At 40.2% G+C, this 21490-nt stretch overlaps 2 protein-coding genes across 4 annotated transcripts in view; one reads left to right on the top strand and one right to left on the bottom strand.

The window, feature by feature from the left end:
• cdc73 (cell division cycle 73, Paf1/RNA polymerase II complex component, homolog (S. cerevisiae)) overlaps nt 1-20485 on the top strand; it is a 29803-nt gene extending 9318 nt beyond the window's left edge. The window contains exons 11-17 of the mRNA XM_028593437.1: nt 7380-7437; nt 10683-10718; nt 10874-10961; nt 14682-14843; nt 16127-16227; nt 18595-18736; nt 19654-20485. Coding sequence (XP_028449238.1) covers nt 7380-7437; nt 10683-10718; nt 10874-10961; nt 14682-14843; nt 16127-16227; nt 18595-18736; nt 19654-19690 — 624 coding nt within the window. The 3' untranslated portion in view covers nt 19691-20485. The remainder of the gene's footprint in view (nt 1-7379; nt 7438-10682; nt 10719-10873; nt 10962-14681; nt 14844-16126; nt 16228-18594; nt 18737-19653) is intronic.
• LOC114565407 (beta-1,3-galactosyltransferase 2-like) lies at nt 414-16664 on the bottom strand. 3 transcript variants are annotated; one of them, XM_028593439.1, is made up of 2 exons: nt 16522-16664; nt 414-2591 (listed from the first exon to the last, which is right to left on the bottom strand). In XM_028593439.1, exon 2 carries the CDS (start codon nt 2347-2349, stop codon nt 1069-1071), a length of 1281 nt encoding a protein of 426 aa, XP_028449240.1. In that variant the 5' UTR covers nt 2350-2591; nt 16522-16664; the 3' UTR covers nt 414-1068. The 3 variants fall into 3 exon arrangements, with proteins under 3 accessions (XP_028449240.1, XP_028449241.1, XP_028449239.1); XM_028593440.1 differs by lacking the exon at nt 16522-16664 and adding an exon at nt 8272-8383; XM_028593438.1 differs by lacking the exon at nt 16522-16664 and adding an exon at nt 3782-4626.
• Nucleotides 20486-21490: the final 1005 nt, after the last annotated feature.

Here is a 21490-nt window from a genome sequence, read left to right as displayed (position 1 = left end):
ATTTGGTTGTTCCACAGGCGGCTCGCAATCTAGTTTGTGGTATATTTTCTCAGCGAGTCTCAAGTGAATCATCTGGCAAAAACGTACGATATAAATCATCTGATTCTGTACTTTTTGCTATTACCTTGACACCAAATCCTCCACGGTCTTTGAGTTCAATCTCACTCCTCCTTCGCTGCTGCTGCTGCTGCTGTACGGAGCAGAGCAGACATTTTCTCATGGGTGCTGATACGCAAAAATGAACTAAATGGGTTTTATTTTTATGAAGGAAAAAAAAAAACAAGTAGGGGTGGTGGGCAAGTAATGTAATCAGCGTATGCCTGGATACCGTATAACACTGGCTACCGCAGCAAGCCTAAAAAAAAATGCATAAACCACAAAACAGAATTTTTCTTTTTTTTTCTTTAATCGTCTTTAAGATCGTCTTTTAGAGGTGCGTCATCATCTACAGTTAGCTGTAATTCTTTTAAATGGAGTTGTCACGAGACAATATCTCACTCAAGTAATACAGGGAAACCCAAAATAATTTACTTTTTAAAAGGTTTTTTCCCCAGAAAAGGTTTTGGTCATTTGATACATAGAAAGTTGCTGGTCCCACATTTGTTATTGATGTGCAGTCATTTCAGTATTTAGTAGCTAACTTCATGTCTTCTGAAATGACTTAATTGACTATTTGAAACAATAAATGTTTATTGGCACTGTGCCCTGTCCACTCTAGTTTTAGAGTAGCCTATATAAAACATGTATGGTAAATCTTACATTATTACAAAAAAGAAGCCTTTGCACCACAGTGAAACACAGCTTATTTTGTTGTAAAATATAACTGTGTACATAGACTCTCCAGTGGTTTGACTCAGACATTTAAACATTGTTCATCTCTTTTGTAAAATGTTGGCGATTAAAAGTAGAGCACTTCATCAGTTTTTACACATTTATACAGAATTTGCAGTTTCCATGTTAATTAAAGTGATGATGAATCCCTTGATGTTCATAACCGATTGAGCTGAGATATAAATCATTTGTATCCAACAAGGAGCTTGTAACAAGGAGAGTTTGGTGATAACTTTTTCAGTTATTTTGAGCTGGTCTCTCCCTGTTCATTCTGTTTGAGTTTATCCTGCCTGCTCTCAATGTGTTGATGCATGCGTTGTGTTTGTTGCTCTGCAGGTGATGCCAGTATTTAAGTAGTTCATTGGGATGAAACCCATGTGATGTTATCAGATGGCTATACTTGCAGCTGGAATAGGACACCCGCCAGTGGTTGAATAGGAACTCATTGGAGGGAGGAGAGGGCTTGATCCGGAGCTTGGCCAGGCATATTCCCACATACACATCCTCCAGATGCAGGTGGCGGATTCTCAGCGATGCATGATAGATTTTCCTCGCTAAGTCTCCAGAGAAGACGTAACCAGTCCCAGAGCAGAAGGTGGGATACTTGTCCCCTTGGTACAGCTCAGGGGGCATGTACCACTTGCTGATTTTGTTTCGGTTGGGTGCATAGCCTCTCATGTTATTGCCTGTGAAGTAGTTCTTCTTAGGCTTCAGCTCTGGCCTGAGCAGATTGTAAATGAGGTACTCTGTGTTGACGAACATGTCGCTGTCCGTCTTCATGACATAGCTGGCTTGTGGGCAGTAAATTGCCACCCAGTTCATTCCCATCAATGTCTTTATGGTCAGGTTATTGTAGGAATCCATGAAGTCCTGCTGAATTATATCGTGATACCTCCGGCTCTCTGCTTCTAGCATCCTTTGTTGTAAAAGTCCCAGCTCTCCTTCATTTTTCCCCAGCAGAAACAGCCGGATGAATCCCACATTCGAAGCCACGCTCTCGTTCCCCCATGTCTGCCGTATGGCATTTCTTGCCTCCACCTGCCGAGCCTCCGTGGCTATCAGCAACACCAAAAATGGTGCGGGTCTGCTGTCAGTACATTTGTCTGGCTCGTTGATAATATAAGTAAAAGGCCCATGGGTTATTGTGCTACTAAGATCTCTCTCTGCACTTTGGCTAGTGTTGGCTGCTAAAGTGTTCAAAAACTCAAAACTTGGGTCTCCTTGACGGGAGGAGACACCCTCCTTCTCAGGCAAGCTGATGTTGGCATCAGCCTTGAAGGTCGGCTGAGGAACAATGACAAACCTCAACGTTGAATGTGGGGCGCTCATGTTCCTTTTGGCTTTGGTGGTATGAAGTTCACCACCTCCGTACACCACAGGATGACCTCTCCACCGCAACATACCTGTGAGCTTAAGCAGCCACACCTGGTGGACCATAAAGGCCAGTAGACCCAACAGTGAGAGGAGATATAAAATTTTTGCTGTATGTGCACAACAGTGGCGTCGTCTCCACTGCATGGTTTCGGCAGGACTAATTCACTCAGACAGTCACTTGTAGGCCAAACATCAGTAGTATCTGACTAGTCCTTGATCCCAGGAGGCAAAGTGAAGTCTATAAGGTGGGTCGCTTAAGGAACTATGACCCGTTGATGATCTCTAATTTCAATGTATGTAAATCACTTGACACTCGCAGACAATGTTGTTGCCTGACAAGCCAGCTGCAATGTGCGAGTCCGTTCTGTCCCATGTCTTGTGATTGCCTAGGAGACAGAGTGTAGGATATATTTGAGCAACACGATAGATACAGCAGGTCACATTTAAAGCTGCTATACTCAATATTTGTATATTCACAACAGATAAAATGACTACATCAGTGTTTCCTCTACCATTATACTGAGGAATTATTGATTCATCCTGACAATGACTGATGCATTTTAATTAAGGACAACTCAACCATATTGTGGAATTTACAAAATTCTCCAAAATTTAAGAATTTCCCGTATATGCATTTGCTTAATGTTTATCTTACTTATTGGCCGTCATTTAATTCAAATGTGTACCATGTAGTTTTATGACCCTAACCTTTAGCTTTGTTTTTGTTACCTTCTCTGGTGTCAGGATCAGTAAAGAAAATTAAAGAAAGTGATTGTATTATGAAGCTGGGCTTCTGGATTAAGTACTTCCCATTTCCCTTTTTCATATGAAATTTGTTTCATATAGAATATATTTAAAATGGCAAATTTAGTTAGTGAATTAAGCTTGAATATTAACACAAATTTCATTTTTCTTCCCCCCTTTGACTCATTCCTACACTAGTCTCTTGTGGCTCCACAGATGACGAACAATATAATGCTAAAATACTAGTTGTACAAACCTTTTACACACTGCCATATAAGAAAACTCCTAAAGGTGCACATTTTTAGTACTCAGTTGTGTAGTGTTTGCACAGCAGGCTAATGGAGATCAAAATAAACTCTGTATACTTTTCAAGGAGTTACTTTCACATCTTGTTTACTGAACTTTAGGAATATCTTATGTTTTCAGGACAAGAATAAACCAAATATGTTCTGCTTCTATCAACTTAACATTCGTTTGCTCTTGAACAGCATCCAGATGAGGAAAGGTTATAGAAAGAACAGCCTGTGTTTGCGCTGCTAGCACCCTGAAGTGGATTGTGATCTCCCAGTTTTTTACTGAATTACACACTACCCTCTTAAAGGACCCCACCAAGACAAAGAGTGGTTTGTGAGAGCTCGCAGGAACACTGAAAAGACTTCTGTTAGCTCTCTTGTATTCTTGCATGGGGTAACAGAAATAGAGATGGTGTTTCCTTTTTATGAAGGCACACCCTTCACATCCTGTACGGTAAACAATAACTGCTCATTTAATTAGCAAGAATTATTTCTTCAGCGTAGCGTTGTGTTGATGCGCATTTGCAGCATGAACTCACCCGTTTTTATCTAAGTACTCGTCTCTTTTGGGTATCCATTTCTTCTGAATGTGATGAATTACAATCCTCACACACTGATCGCCCTCTTGGTCACTGCTCGTACTGTGCCCTTAGCCAAAATACCAATTTCGTACTGCTTGGGCTCGACAACTCAGACTCATATATTTCCTCTACAACCTGACAAATCATTCTCTTCTTTTAACCCAACCCACATGTGGCTGTTGCTCAGAAAAATGTGAAAATGTAGTCCTCATCCAGGAATTTGGAGCCATCTACCACATGCGTCCACAGGCACTTGTTAGGGCTCCAGTGTTGCAGTCTCTCTATTTGCCTTGGCGCATTGTCCCCAGAGGCTTGATGCTAACGGTGCTACTGCCTTTGGCCAAAGGGAGTAGAGAGTCAGTGGTTGACAGTTAGCTGCAGCCCGGGGTCCTTTCACTGCCCTCGCTTGTCGTATTGTGTATATTAAAGCAGCAGTGCATAGATGGGGATCATCTCTGGACGGTGCACAAGCCTTCCTTCCTCAGTTTCTTCTTCTATTACTGTGCTGGTGCTTGTTTTCTCTCGCTCTTCCTCTTTGATTCACATGCTGTCATGTTAACATCCCTCCCCCCATGTGCCTCTTTCATTTTTTTTTTTTTTTTTGTTTCCGCTTTCCTCTTCTCACCCTCCTCATTCAGCAGCCCCTCGCACTCCGCTCTGTGCTGTCGTCGTGTTGTCTGTGAGAGGGCTAGAGGGGTGAAAGCAGCAGGGTAGGCGTAAGATGAACAGGATTTAGCGCTGTGAGTTGTGTGTTCGTTCGGAAATACCTCTCTAGGCTTGGTGGCAGTACGCTCTCCCGACACGTCATGCCGTCTCTGCTGCTGTTGCTGCCTGTTCTGTTAAAGGGGAGGGGGCTTGGGCTGCTGACCTATTTGTATTCACAACCAATCCAGAAAGAGGAATAAAGCATTATCTCAATTTATCGTACTGTGTAGTAAGAGGTGAGGGGAGAGAAGCCTTCAGCACTTCCACAAATCTTAAAGGTTTGTGGATTGTCTAATATGAAGCCGGTTTAGTCCCAGTCTTTAGCCTGCCAGTCTCTTGTATTGGATGATAATTGAATACAGATAATAACAATGTTTCCTCTACACTCATTCAGCCATGGTAATCAGCAATTTTAATTCAACCACAGTATGAGTAGGGGAAGTTGTTTTCATTGGAGGTTGCCGGTCATGATCCCTTTTTAGATGCACTCTGCCCACCTTTTATTAGGCTTAAATTTAATCTCTTTATAAACTGACTGTTAGACTAAGCTCTCTCAGCAGACATACTGGTATTGGCTGGGAGCAATGTTCTTTAAGCGGCCAAAAAATGGATACAGTATGGCTGTATAAAATAAAAAGTTAAAATAAATTGCAATCCTTTTAAATGCTGTATTGTAAAGCTGTAATGTGGAGCAGAGCATATCTGCAGACAAGCTTTGACTGGCAGGGATGGACTGACCTGGTGTCAGTTGACCGGATGGGGATGAGGCTTACTAGCTCCTTCATACAATTTGATTTGCTAATGCTGGATAGTCTAAATGATTATGAGCTAATTGATTTATACATTTCTACTGAGGAAACATGGTTTAAATAATGTATTTCAAAGGACCTCTTGATCGTGCTAACAAGCTTTGCGGAGGTCTCTTACATGTGTAACAGTTTAAAGCTTTGCTTTTCGATTTATTTATTTATTTATTTATTTTTAATTTTTTTTAAAAGCAATATCATGACCCAAACTTTTTATGGGTGTTAAAGATATATTAATTATAATATATATCAATCATATGAAGCATAAACTATCTTACCATTACCACTATAAAATAGTGAAACATTTTGTTCCAATTCCCCATTAAATATTTTTTAAACTAAATCAATTAATCATGTGATAATTAACCAGGCCGATCAGTTCTTTAAGAAAAAGAAAATTGTCAAAATGATGTCCATTACAATAAAGAATTTTGCTTAAATACACAAAAGGTTAGAATTAAGATTTTAAATATAATTTATTTAAATTAAATTATAAATAATAAATTATATTAATTTTTTTTTTTTTTAAACTGAAAGGGTATTGGCCTTACTTTACATTGCTTGCCATTGGTCTGGCATGTTGAACACTTGGAATTCAAGCATAATGCACATTAACTGTCAATCATATCCAGACCATCATATCCATATGATTTGAAAATGACAACTGGCAACTGCTTTTTACTGATGGTTTCAGCTTTCAGTCTTTTGAAAGAAGAAGTAGCAGATGATTCACCAGTTTCTCACTGACTGGTTGGTCTCACCGTAGCAAGCGCGATAGACAGCCACAGACACTGCAGTGGCACAACAGCTGATCAATTTGTGTTGAAACAATTGGTCGATTAATCGCTATTGCTAGCTAGCGATAGTTAGGTTGACAAATTCATTAACCCAGCTGTTGTTTTAATCAGTGCAGGAATTGACACTAGAGCCTGACCGATTTTTAAGGCCGATAACAATATTCCGATATATCAGCCGATTTATATATTAAAAAAATAAAATCCAGAAACGTGTAACAAAACAAATAGATTTCCCTAACATTAGTTATTTGTAGTTATTTATTAGTCCTCACTAAAATAATATAATGCAATTTTTAAAAATAAACTTGTATTATTGTCACAACAGAACTGAGGAATATATAAATATATTAAAGTTCTGATAAATAAAATGTATAAAAATACAAACTGAAGATATGAAACTTAAAGGGTTAAACAAGAGTGTTGCCAACAGGGACGTTGTAGAGCGCCCTCTGGTGGACAAACTATGCAACACCAACACTCATAACTCGGTTGATGGGTGTTTCGTCCGTTTTTATTTTATTTTTTTAAATATTCATTTATCATTATTTATTTATCATTATGAATGATTCTGATTAATGAATATTTAATTTTTTTTATAAATGCCGATACCAATAGTTCGGAAAATGGCTAATATTGGCCGATAATATCAGCCCGCCATCGGTCACACAACGCAAGCAATTTGAAGGCTTCACAAAGCTCTGGGAAATTTTGATGGGTATTTTATTTTATTTTTTTGGTCTGCATGTGTCTGTCGCTAATCTGTCAGTGTGAGCTCCAGCCTGCAGCAATGTCACTAGATAATGGATTACTACTAGACCCCTAGTGTTGCCCCCTTTTTAAAGCCCCTAACACCACCCCCCCCCCCAACATACACACAGATACATGCACACTCGCACACACACTTCTCCAGGGAATTAATAGTGACCTGGGGGGAGTGGAGGGTGAGCAGCTATCGACAAAGGACCGTGTTTTCCAAGGAGAATTCTATTAACATGACAAAGAGGGTAACTGCTTTTCTTCTTTTCCCAAAACCCAACTTTTTTTCTTAATCTACATTTTCTTCTCAAAACTTTTTAAAACTTTACTCCAGTGTCTCAACGTCTTATTGGTTGTTGTTGAGCAGTCTTAGGCCTTTTAGATTTAAATGCACAACAACACACAGAGCAACAATTTTGTTGCTGCATCATTTACATGGTTAAAGGCATAGTACGTTTTATTAATATGACCCTTGGGTGTTGTGTTTTCCAGGAAGGAGCATCTGCTCGGAAGGCCCAGACCCCAGCGCTGCAGCCTGTCCCTCGTCCAGGTTGGTTAGATTCAAAATATCTACATTTTTCATGCATATGTCTGCTGCTTACAATGTTTTTGTTAAGGTAGCATAATGCTAATTTGTTTTAATACCTGCCTGTATTGGAATGTACAAGTTGTTATTCTTTAAAGAATTTTTGGGAGCTTCCAAAAAGTTGTTTTCTTATAGAATAGCCTTGGTAGCGGAGAGGGTTGTTAGCAACTACAGAGTCCCATTTAAAAACTGGGTTTTTGAATTGTTTGGCGTTAAACCAAAAAAGATTTGTATTGTGAAAGACTGTAGCCCACCAAGTTTGGCTGTGTGATGCAAAAAATACAATCTTGTTTTTTTTTTTTTTTTTTAAACTTGGGCCAATTGTGTATCAATTTTTTTTCCTGCAAAATGCCAAAATAGTAATTTTAGGACTTAATGTGCATGAGAGTTAAGAATAACAACAGACCTGGACCACTAGAGATGATAGTGAGAGGGCAGATCATTTTGCTTTTTCAGTCGGCCACTTTTGTAGATGCAACTGTTAAATTCACGATGAGAAAGCCTGAGCTAGCAAATGCTTTTACTGACACAAATACAAGTGTTTTGTTTTTTTCCAAATGTTATGCAACATCCCAACCTCCCATCATCTTATTTATTCATGCATTATTTTTTATTCTGAAAGAGCAGGAAACATCCCTCTCCTGAATAAAGAAACTACAGTATATATTGTAACAAAGCAGCTTTTCTACCTATGTGACGTGTCACAGAATTTTTCAGTGGTTAAAAAATGTTAAATCTCTGTTCCCTCCCAAATGTGTTTTAGAAATGTAGAAAAAGGGTCTTATCATAACACCTCACCTACTGTCATTATCATCTGTAACTTTGACCTGACTGACAAGGGGCTGGTTGTGAAGTCCAGTCTGTCCTGGCTGTGGGAGGTTTTCCTCCCAGTGATGTCAGTAAATGTTGAGCAGCTGTCTGCATGTGTCATTTGGACCCACAACTTCTGTAGGGACAGAGGGGGGAAATGCAAGGGGGTAAGCTTCGCTTCAGAACACGAACCTCCTATGGCGCCATTTTGATGCTACAAAGCGATCACCTTCCGTTAGCATTCCATTGACTGCCATTCATTTTGACGTCACTTTGACAGCGAATAACTTTACATCTGAAGCGTTTAAAGACTCTATTTGTCCATTGTTTATTTCTAAAGAAACACAACAATGTATAAAAGGCTTCATTACCTTGTATCTCACATTATGGCTCCGTAGCAGACATTTTCGTAAAAATAGGCTAACGATTGTGTCACAACCAAGCGACTTACTGTCGCATAGTAGAGGAATTACCGTATAGTACAGGAGAAGCTCTCAGGCAGTTTCGACTTACGTTAGCTGTTTAGGTTTAATTACTAATGTTAACTATCATTTTAGTTAGCAATAATTAGCCTGTGCCTATGTTATCTCCTTACACATACCTACGCTCTCCGTCTCTGTAAGATTGGGAATGATTGAGATTTCTCTTGTCACAGCTACCAGAAGACTTACAACTTTCAGATCGGTTGCTCACATCACATTTACGTTGTCTCTCTCAGTTGGAGGCTGTGCAGTAACGCTCAGCGCTCACCGGAAAAGTGCTTCTAATATCCTTGACTGGTCTCCGTCCAGAGCAATGGGATCTGTTGGTCCATTATATACTGTCTATGGGAAAATGCCACATTATCCTACCAAACAATCCAACACACTAGTAGCTGTTACATTTCAGTTTTTGTAGCTCCAGGGGATTTCCTTTGTACATTAGCTTCTGTCTATAAGATGTCCATATATACTGTAATTTGACAAGGCAGGATGGTGCATTTAAAGCAACATCAATCATTTTGATGCTACACTGTCTTGTAAAAGGAAGAATGGTCCCTCTGTCATTTCCGCTCTGTGCCCTAAATGCCCGTTCTCCCACTAAAAACCTAAACTGGATTATATTTTATGGAGAAAATGTTTTCTGGTTTTATCTCTGCTACTCTACTGTCCTCTGGCTGCTCTGTCTCGACTCTTGGTGGTTTACAGAGTTCCCTCGTTGGACAGAAAGTTGTTGCTAAAGTAGTTACTGCTCAGGCTGTGTAGCTGCCGTCAGCTCAGTATAGCCGTGCAGCCTGAACTTGGAGCGTCGAGCACCTGGGGCGTGTTGATGTTACACAGCTAGCACAGAAGCTTTGGACCTCTTGAGAGGAGGTGGTTTTCAGGCCCAGGGTGCAGAGATGGGGGGTGGGGGGGTTCACCAATCAGCAGCCTCCACGGACAACATGGCAGACTCAATGAGACCGAAGAGAACATGGAGAAAGCTGAGATGAGAGTCTCAGGCTTTTAGTCGTTGGCGAGTGCTTCGCAAAAAAAAAAAAGCTGGCGGATAGATGCCACATATGACCATAGCATAGAAAATATGCACATGCTTTCTGGATCAAACTGCCTCTGTAAAAGGGACCTTTGTTTGAAGAGAAGAATCACATGTCTGTTTTAGTCCTCAGCAAATACGGGCCCAAGATGCTCCCCTGCAGCTTTTTTTTTTCTTGCAGAATATGTAAGAGCACAACAAAGCATCATCAGTCTGTGTTGTAAGTGATGACCTCCTGACTGGTTGACTGTGACACGTTTGTCCTACAGCAATGATATTAATGATATAAACAGAGGTGTTCAACTTGATAGATGAAGAATATTTAAAGAAAGGAATGCAGGAGTTCACCTCTTGCAGATTAAATGGTCTACATGTGCCCTCACATTCTTTCATTTCTTTGATTTTATTTGAGCTTTTTATGTGAGCCATTTGCAGTAAATAATTTCACGGAATTATTCAGTTATACAGCCAGCTGAAGCATTTAATATTTGTGTTAGTTATTGCAATTATTATTTAGTAGATACTTAATGTTTTTGGTGGAAAAACAGACCTGTAACAGTAGAAAAGCAAAGCAGTTTCATTTAGGATCATTTGTATCATTATTTTGCCTCTCTGTGAAATGGAGCTTTGAATGTCTGCCCAAACCCAATATTTCTCTAAATGTTCCCAGTCTTGAATTGCGTCAGGTTTGTGCAAATTTCCCTGTTTTTTTGTTTTTTTTAATCGGGCACAGGGCCCAAAACTGCTGCCTTGGTTCAGGCTCAGGTGGGGTTTAAACCGAAGCTATGTGGGTTCTTTGGGTCCAGTCATAGCTCTACTGTGAAATGTAATGCGCTCTACAAATGTGTTTATGTGTACATACATTCTTCTTGTCTTTTTCCGTCTAGTTTCACAAGCCAGACCGCCACCGAATCAGAAGAAAGGTACATTGCGCTTACTCTGTTTTTGGCACATAAAATACAGTATACTGTGATGTTATGTAATGTGAACCAACATAGGCTTTCTATTCTGTCAGATAACTGCCTTTTATTTGACTGTCTATGCAACACAATCTGTTTTATCATGACTTTCTCGACAGGGTCCCGGACACCCATCGTCATCATCCCTGCCGCCACCACCTCACTCATCACAATGCTCAATGCTAAGGATCTCCTGCAGGATCTAAAGTAAGTATACTGTTGCTTGTTTTATCTTTAGGTTTATTTTCTTTTAATCTGCTCATTGCTACACTTTGAAGCATTAGGAATGAAATTAGAATTAGAAATGTTTTTTGGGGGGAGGGGTTACATTTTAAATGGGTACAGAAAGTTGTAGAGTCGTACTGTTTTTTTTAAGTCATGAGGCTTCCGCACTGTCAGGGAATACACACTATTATTTGTATAAAATGGTGAACAGAATTGGGCCCCAAATTATTTCTCTGGCACATCCATCCCTTTTTTCGCCGAAGTCCTCTGCAATAAGTAAGTAAGTAATAAGTTGGAACGTTTAGAGACTTGATTAATGTCTTAACAGGGTGGTCATTGTTGGCTACTTTGTAATTATATAACTACTGCATGAGAAGATGCTGGTGATACACCATTGCCAACATGGAAAAGACTGATACACATTTAACACTATTAATTGTAAACTGTGATGGAACAAGGGATGGCAAAGGATGAACATCCAGTTTTTAATGTAACAGCGATATAATCAGGGCTGCAAAAGATCTACTTCTAATACCAATCTAATAAAACCTATTATCTTTGCTTGGAATGAGCTGTAATAATAGCAGCCATGATGAGGTTTAAGCCCAGAGGAGAAGAAATGGTAGGTAATACTGTTGTCTTGTGTGGCCAGGAATGAATTATGTTTGGAAAGCTAATCTAAACACATAGACATCACAAATGATATTACATAATGACAGCTCAACTTACAACTCGTGTTTAGGGATGTACGGATATGAAAATGTTGTCCAATACACAATTTTATTATTGCTGTTATGACCATTTACCAATATGATATATCTATGATAATCATTCAATAATTTCCAATATATTGTGCATCACTACTCATGTTAGACTGACAAAAGGACAATGAACACAAATACATATTTGCATATTACACTTGACCCATTTCCAAAAAGTTGCTGTAAATGTAGAAATTGCTGTTATTAACCATAACAGTGCAACAATCTGTTACATCTAATGTGATAATACAGACAATCTGCCAGTCTCTCTCCTTATTCTAATTCAATGAGAGATAGTAAAGCCTACAGCATTACATTATACAAACCAAGCTAAAAAAAAAAAAAAAAAAAACAACAACCTGGAAATAATCCTGAGGCCTGGATTTCTTTCGGTTACCAGGTTTCACCTAACCTAACAACCACTGTCCCACATAAACTGTGTTAATCCCAATCCAGCGGCGGGCACGTTCACATAAAAGAGGCGGTGTTTGCACGGCACGACCAATCACAAACCTCTACCGGAGCCGCATATTTTACATAAGAAGAGCAAAGTATAATTCTACATAAATATGTAGTATAATAAATAACATAATTCAAACCGATGTGCGCATTGGCAACACACGGCTCAACAAGCCGACAAATAGATGATACGTAATTCCCTCCGCTGAAAATCTATAACTTTCATAAAAATACTCATCAGGGAATGTTAACAGGGTTGTCTGTCTCTAAGTGTTTTAACTTTTCTCAGCCCATCTCTCTCTCTCTCTCTCTCTCCACACACCGAGCTCCACCTGATCTTCTAAGGACGGTAACGCCGTTATCAATCGAGTATTGATTGGTCGGTAGGCGGTGCTTTAACACCGGTTGATCTCTAATCTCCAACATAACCTGCTCCCGACCAGGTTAGGTGTTCAGCATAAGTAACCATGGCGATTGAACCCGGTAACAAGTGATCCACCGTCGTGATACACAAAACCCTGGGTTGAACCTGAAGTTACCTTGTTAACGCCAAATCTTGCTTCGTAGTACAGGCATCCCGTTTCATATGTTTCTTTGTTTTTCTATAACATTTAATAAGCAGCAATCAAAGTTTACGGTTTCCAGCCATATGATGGGAGTTTCAACACTCCAAAACGTGACTTTACCTTCAAATCAGTGAGAAAAGCAACAGGAAAAGGGACAAGCAGAAAACTCCAAAATCCAAAACCCCAAAGTTGGAACCAAAGCTGATTTGAAAAATTAGATTTTCAGTGCCATGTAAGCAAATGTGGAGCTTCTACAGTGGGGGAAATAAGTATTTGACCCCTTGCTGATTTTGCAGGTTTGCCCACTTACAAAGAATGCAAAAATCTACAATTTTAATCATATGTACATTCTAACCGTGAAAGACAGAATCCCAAAGAAAATTCCAGAAAATCACATCATATGAATTTATTAAAATTGATAACCATCTGATGAGGAAAAACAAGTATTTGACCCCCTGGACAAACAGCATGTTAATATTTTGTAGAAAAGCCATTATTGGCCAGCACAGATGTCAAACGGTTTTTATAGTTGGTGACAAGGTTTGTGCACATTTCGGCAGGGATGTTGGCCCACCTCCCTGCAGACAGCCTCCAAATCATTCAGGTTCCGAGGTTGTCGCCTGGCAACTCAATTTTAAGCTCCCTCCAAAGATTTTCAATCGGATTCAGGTCTGGAGACTGGCTAGGCCACTCCAGAACCTTGATGTGCTTCTTCTTCAGCCACTCTTTTGTTGCTTTGGCGGTGTGCTTAGGGTCGTTGTCGTGCTGAAACACCCATCCTCGACCCATCTTCAGCTCTCTCACTGAGGGAAGGAGATGTCGGTCCAGAATTCCACGATACATGGCCCCGTCCATCCTCCCCTCAATACGATGGAGTTGTCCCGTCCCCTTGGCTGAAAAGCACCCCCAAAGCATGATGTTGCCACCACCATGCTTGACGGTGGGGATGGTGTTCTTTGGGTTGTACTCGGTGTTCTTTGCCCTCCAAACACGACGAGTTGAGTTGAGGCCAAAAAGTTCTATTTTGGTCTCATCTGACCACATCACCTTCTTCCAGGCCTCTTCTGAGTCGTCCAGGTGGTGAATGGCGAACTTCATGCGGGCCTGTACATGTTTCTTCTTGAGCAGGGGGACCTTGCGTGCGCTGCAGGATTTCAATCCATGACGGCGTAGTGTGTTACCAACCGTTTCTTTTATAACTGTGGTCCCAGCTGCCTTCAGTTGATTCATCAGTTCCCCCCTTGTGGTTTTGGGATGATTCCTCACCGTTCGCATGATCAGGGACACCCCACGAGGCAAGATCTTGTGTGGAGGCCCAGACCGAGGGAGGTTGGGGGTGGTGTGGTGCTTCTTCCATTTCCTGATAACTGCACCGACAGTTGATCTTTTCTCTCCAAGTTGCTTTCCGATTCTCTTGTAGCCCATCCCAGCCTTGTGCAGATCAACAATCTTGTCCCTGATGTCCGTAGAAAGCTCTTTGGTCTTGCCCATGGTGGTGATGTTGGATGCTAGTTGTTTGGGTGTTGACAGGTGTCTTTTATACAGGTAACGAGGTGAGGCAGGTGTATTTGATGTAGATAATTGGTTCGGATTGGGGCTGTGTCTTAAAGAAAGACTAACTGGCTTGTAGGAGCCAGAATACTTGCTGTTTGTCCAGGGGGTCAAATACTTGTTTTTCCTCATCAGATGGTTATCAATTTTAATAAATTCATATGATGTGATTTTCTGGAATTTTCTTTGGTATTCTGTCTTTCACTGTTAGAATGTACATATGATTAAAATTGTAGATTTTTGCATTCTTTGTAAGTGGGCAAACCTGCAAAATCAGCAAGGGGTCAAATACTTATTTCCCCCACTGTATAAAATACTGTAAATGAGATAAAGTAGTAGTATTCATTTTGTTTGTGCCATACCAGGTTTGTCACACCAGAAGAGAAGAAGAAGCAGGGTATCCAACGCGACAATGAGGTTCTGCTTCAGAGGCGCAAAGACCAGATCCAGCCCGGTGGCACAACACTAAGTGTCACTGTGCCGTACCGTATCATTGATCAGCCACTCAAACTGGCTCCACAGGACTGGTAAGCATTCCATTCATGTTTGCATGTCATTTACGGTTTCATTAATGGCTTACTACAATGTTCCCACTGAACAGGAACCTTGTGTGGAGAGAACCAGCGCGGGCATAATGTCAGCATTTCTAACTTACTTTTTTTCTTTTACTAGTCATTTTATTTATATGTAGCACAATATCACAAATTACAAATGTACCTTAAGGGACTCTGCAATCTGTACAGCATACAACACCCTCTGTCCTTACAACCCATTGTAAGGACAGAGAAAACATTTTAAACAGGAAAAATGGAAAAATCCTCAGGAAGGGCAACTGAGGAGGGATAACTCTCCCAGGACAGACAGATGTGTGAATAACCAACCTAATAAAATTACAGTATAGACAATCCATTTGACAAATATGATACATAATCTGAGCCTTTCCTTTCATTCTAAGAATGGCAAGTTACCCTTGTACAGCCTGTTATTTGCCTTTAGTCAAAGCATGAAAAGAATCACATGTCAGTCCACACCTCAGATGGCTCAGCTCAGCTCCAATTTTTGAATGTACACATATTCCGCCAAAACAAGTTCCTTCCCGAGTCTATTTTGCAGTGGCACCATGGCCCCGCCCAAGACGATTGTGATTGGTTTAAAGAAATGGCAATAAACCAGAGCATGTTTTTCTCCCATCCTAGAATGCTGTGTGGACTAGCCAGACCCTCCTTCGCAGCGCTGTGGAGGAAGGTCTGGCAATGCGAGACTAGTGTTGACAAATATGAGTCAGGATTAAACATGCAGCCTTTTGAGGATGTTTGAGAATTTGTGTTATAGTCTAATCGTTGCAAAACACTGCCCTCTTTGTGTTCTCATTATTAGTTTTAGATTTTTTTTAGAGGGGGCACTGTTGTGTTTTTTTTTCTTTTTTCATTTGTTCATTTTGTCTGTATTTTCATTATGTTTACACATTCGTAATAGAAGAGTAATGCCTTACATCCTGTCGACATGGTGGCAGTCTGGTGTGTGTTGCACCAGGGTTGCCAACACCTCAGTCTTGCCTCATTATATTACAAAGAGCATTACATCTAGCTGCTAACAACACAGTTCAAAGATACCTAATGTCACATTAAGCATTAAACCTTGGTATGGTATCGAGCAGCATTACATCACCATTAATATTAACTGGTGGCAGATGACTAGGTTTCATGTTAAATGTTTGAGTCTGTATTTTGTATCCAACTGTTAAACATAATGTCTCTTCACAACAACAACAACAACAACAACAACAACCAGCGATTGTGTGCTCCTGCAGGGATCGAGTGGTGGCCGTGTTTGTGCAGGGTCCTGCCTGGCAGTTTAAAGGCTGGCCGTGGCTGCTGCCTGATGGATCTCCTGTCGACATTTTCGCTAAAAGTGAGTAATACAGATATATAAAATAATATTATTCTGCTTGTTTCCGCTCCTCAAGTTTGATGATTTCCTGTTTTTCTCTGATATGGGGGTTAGGGGATTTTTTTTTTTTAGCAGTGGGGAGAGGTCTGTCCAAACCGCTAATAGCACACTACCTGAACGCCTTTTTCTAGTATCCCGTTTCACTCTCCACAACGCTGTCTTCGGGCAAAAAGTCACGTTGTGAGATCGATAACATTTAGCTAGCTAGCCTGTTTATGTTTCTTGTAATGTTAGCCTTAATTATTTATTTCTTACCTTGATTTTGGTGTCTGCGTTTCAAAGCCATCTCCCGCGGTGACGTTTTTGGTGGAGCTCGTCGCTTAATAGTCGACTTGGAAGAAAGCGAACATTTTGACAATAAACTACATCAACACAACAGTATGTGGAGTTAAACTGGATGGGCCCAATAACCTCTGAATAGTTCTACTTGTTAAATTGCAATGGGAGCGGCAGCCAACGGGGGTTTGCATTATGTCGGCAGGATCATTTAAAAGGCAACCGTGACTATCGTGCGTCTGCCCTATTTTTGATAGCGTGGCAGAAGAAATTTTGCTATGGCGCACCGCCACAATAAAATCAACATAGAGGAAACGCTGAGCTCAGTCAGAAAGGAGTTGGGTTGGGAACCGGAGGGTTGCTGGTTCAAGTCCCCATACGGACCAAAGTTTGGTGGTAGCGGGAGAGGTGCCAGTTCACCTCCTGGGCGCCGCCAAGGTGCACTTGAGCAAGGCACCAAACCCCCAACAGCTCGGGGGGCCTTTCCATGGGCAGCTCTCACATCTCTCCATTAGTGCATGTATAGGTACTGAGCATTTGTGTGCAAATCAGGCCTGTGTGTAAATGTGTATTATTATTATTATTATTATTATTATTATTATTATTATTATTATTATTATTATTATTATTATTATTATTATTCTTAAAGAGTGAAAACATTGTAGTTTCCCCTTGCAGGATTAATAAAGTTTAAATTATTTTTATATGATGTTACCTTGGACTCGATGTAAATGTGATTACAATTTTTTGCCATTTTCTGACATTTGTATAGACCAAACAACTAATTGATAAATAAAAAAAAAAAATTGAAGTTGGTTATGACAACTTTGTAAAAAAAGAAAAAAAAAATGTTTCTTTACAGGCTGGATGTGAAAGTTCTGTGTAGTAGTTAAACCTAGCTGGCAATATCTGCTGTTGTGATGTCAAGTCAACAAACTTGAAATCTCTGATTTCTTGCACTGTAATCAGATGAAAAACATAATTTTAATAAAAATCTTAAATGCTGGAATTTGTTAAAGTGGAATTTCCTCCAGGAAATGTGTACAGCTAGCAAGAGATAAGTGTCGCCCTGCAGCAGACACCGATCTTTATGGCCAATAATAGTCTGTTTATTGTTGGCGTTACTATCAAAATGCAAATGTAATAGTGATAGACCGATTTTATCGGCCGGCCGATATTTTTACGTGTATCGGCATCGGCTGATACGCGGCTGCTGCGTTCACCGATAGTTTTTTCCCGGCATTATTTACAGACAGGCGTCCACAGGCAGGTCAGTGTTGCTGGAGACGCTGCTGTTCACGTGCAGACCCTGCACTGCCCCTCCCCTACTAGCACCATGGCAGTCTTAAATTACAAATCAGCACTTTATTTCAGTGGCTACTTTTACATGTGTTGACAAAGGACATTTTGTGATGACCTGGTTATATCTGTCAGCAAACAATGCATCACCAAGGCTGTGTTGTAGATGTTGATGAAAGCCTTTTACCCTTGCACCGTTAACCATATGCAGTGCACCCATCCATATGATGCACATTGCACACATAATTTGGGTGATGTGAATGTAAGATGATTGCAGAAGTGACACTGATCTGTGTTTTTGTTTATTATTTTTGAAGAAATGGCAGAGCAGATTCCAAAAACAAATCCAGTGTGGCAGGGTTTACATTTTTATGATGTAAATTGAGGGAGCAAAAGCATTATCTGCTCCAAATATCTGCTCAAGAAAATCGGCAGCCCGTATCGGTCATCGGCTAAGGCTGTTGAAAAAAAAAATCTGCATCAGCACTAAAAAAAAATCCATATGGGTCGATACCTAAAGTGTAATAGCTATAGCTGTAATAGATAACCATTTTGTAAATAGCATTTTGATGACCGTAATTTCAACATGCAGCATGTTCCACATGATTGCCTGGTTGTTTTTGTTGCAAGAGTGGTTAAAAATCCTTTCACACATTACAGTATTATTACGCCGGCTTTGACGGCTGCTTGTTTCCTTTCGCCCTCAAACCGAATTCATCCATAGACATGTGTGCATACATGTTCCCCCTCCAGTTCGAGCCTTTCATTTGAAGTATGATGAGGCAAAGATAGACCCCAACGTGCAGAAGTGGGATGTGACCGTCCTGGAGCTGAGCCGCCACAGGCGCCATCTGGACCGGCCCGTCTTCCTGCGCTTTTGGGAAACCCTTGACAGGTCTGTCTTGATTCTTGTGCACATCTATTTACAGTGGCTAGCACAAGTTTACACACACATGCTAAAGTTGACTAAAAAGAGTAAGTAAGAAAGAAGAAGAAGGAAAAAAAATAAAAATAAAAATAAAAGTCTCTAGTATCCAGTAGCAGTATACACACCCCTATGTTAAATTGCCATAGAGGCAGATTTTTATTTTTAAAGGCCAGTTATTTCATGGATCCAGGATACTATGCATCTTGATGAAGTTCTCTTGGACTTTGGAATTAAAATAGCCCCACATCATCACATACCCTTCACCATATCTCACAACTGGCATGGGGTACTTTCCATAAAATCATCTCTCAAGGCAAATCAAACCAGCTATTAGGCTAACTGAAATAAAACCATTCCAATCACTAGGTATGGTAAAGGGTATGTGATGATGTGGGGCTATTTTAATTCCAAAGGCCAAGGGAACTTTATTAGGATGCATAGTAGCCTGGATCCATGAAATAACTGGCCTTTAAAAATAAAAATCTGCCTGCCCCTATGGGAATTTAACATAGGGGTGTGTATAATTATGCCCCCTGTATTTTAAGGAAGAACATTTATTTATTCACGATACATTATTCATTCACAAAATTCAAAATTGTTGTCCTTAAAGCTTGGATTTTCCCAATTTCTTTAATTAAGGCATTAAGATCAATTTTCAAAAGATGTTTTTCATTTTATTTTTTTTATTCCTCTTTTTAGTCAACTTTAGCATGGGTGTGTAAACTTATGCAAGCCACTGTAACAGCAAACAAACATTTGTTTGTTTCCTGTTATTGTCAGTAATGCATATACAACAGTAGTTGTATAAAATTATGTTTAAAATTCATGAAGACATTGGCATTGCACAAACTCACCCTTCTTCCCATCTCTTCGTCGTTTCTCAGATACATGGTGAAACACAAATCTCACCTCCGGTTCTGAGCCCAGATCACAGCGTCCATCTCCGAAAATCCTACAAGTGAATTCTTCGACCCTCCAACTCTCCTTGGTCCACCTGTTGCAGACGTAGCCCCTCTCATCCGAGCTGCAGTCCCATCTTCTAACATGATCCCCATTGTAACAGGAGAAGCAGGACACATTATCCAGCGGATTCCTCGGGGACTCCTAATGAAATGCGCTGGATATGTTGCTCTGGACACTGGAGAGGAGATTTAGGGGATTTTTGTGTTTTTTGTTGTAATTATTTTCTAATGTTTTCATGAATTAAAAAAAAAAAAATGTTTTATATAAAAAGGGCAACATACTGTGGAAACAATTTAAATGCGGTATTAAGCATGATAATGGGGTCCGAGGGAGAGGAGATATTCATTTTTTTTCTCTCAATAATAAAGAAAAGAAATTGTGAATTCAGCTCAGAGAGAAACATGAAAATGACTCTCGGCCACAGACTTTGAGGAAACAGACTTCCTTTACGCTTATCTTTTTCTTTCGTTTTGGGTGTTTGTGGTCTGAATGTACATATATGATATGATGAAACCTGTCAGATCCAAAGTTTCTTTGAGCAGAGAGGACACAGGTAAGTGATTTGTTAATACTACTCTGCTCTGGCTCAGTGAGATGATCTCAGTCAAGTAGCACATCTGTTGGTCATGCAATGACCTGGTTAAAGTTGTTTTCCTCTTTGTTGGAGTTGTGCTAGAGATGAGAAATGATGAAAAGTGTTGCTTTAAGTTGTCACATGAAAATAGACAATAAAGCCTCAGAGAAACAAATATGTGTACAGCCTATTGTAGATCATTAGTGTTCACTTTATCAATATTATTTTCCCTGTAGTTTCATTACGTGTGTGCGTGTGTGTGTGTTTGTGTCAGTGTGTGTGTGATAAGTAGGGTGGTTGGAAAATCTGGCATCGCGGTTGGTGTGATCCCAGGTTGTCTCTTGTTTAGGTTTAATTTGAATGTATGGGAATGAAAACGTGTAAGGGTGACCTGACTAAGAGCAGGTTAGGAGACAGGAAACAAGGCTGGATTACCAACAGGGCAAAGAGGGCAACTATGCCTGGGCCCCAGACCTAGAGTCTAGGCTAGGGGACCCAAATAATTCTAGTTTTTCCTGTGTCCGTTGCATTTTAGTAATTGTATTACTTTTAAATTTGTTTGGGAATTAGCACCAGTAAAGTACATTACTTTGCCAGGTGGTCCGAAACACGACTTCCTAAGAATGCTAATGTAGCTCCGTATCCACTGGATGTGTAAAGAGGGAACTGCTGCCAGAAAATCAGATTTAACTAAACGTTTTATACATGAATTTTCAAGGGCCAATTTTTATATGGGGCATCTAATTAACAATAGTAGGTTTTTCCGCTACTTTTAGTATCCCAGAATGTATTTGCAACTCAATTCACATCAGTGCTTATAGGCCGGGAGCCAGGTCCACTATTTTCTATTTTATCTTGGGCCATCACAAGTTGATAACGACCACCCCTATCTCAGCCCCGTTTGGTCTCAGGGGCCAAGAAACACCTTTTTTGGGAAAAGCTTTTGGCAGAATGATGTAATTGTGAATATTAACGTACTGCAGCTACATAAATGGTCATATAACCCTAAAATTGCACGGTGTATCCTGACACATAGGGGAAACTAGCAGAAAAAGATTCTGGGGATTGCTGCCTTTTTGCTGTCAAATATCACCCTCAACATACCCCAAAAGACAAAAAAATGTTTGTCCGCCTCACAAATTGTCATCAAAGTTCTCCACTGTACCTCAAATCGGAGAAAACTG

This window comes from Perca flavescens, chromosome 12 (genome assembly GCF_004354835.1).
Source record: "Perca flavescens isolate YP-PL-M2 chromosome 12, PFLA_1.0, whole genome shotgun sequence".
Taxonomy (NCBI): domain Eukaryota; kingdom Metazoa; phylum Chordata; class Actinopteri; order Perciformes; family Percidae; genus Perca; species Perca flavescens.
The sequence above is the reverse complement of the archived record's forward strand: the minus strand, read 5'-3'. Positions and strand labels throughout refer to the sequence as shown.

Coding starts and splice junctions, on each gene's coding strand:
- LOC114565407 (XM_028593439.1), bottom strand. CDS start 2,349: ATGCAGTGGAGACGACGCCACTGTTGTGCACATACAGCAAAAATTTTA.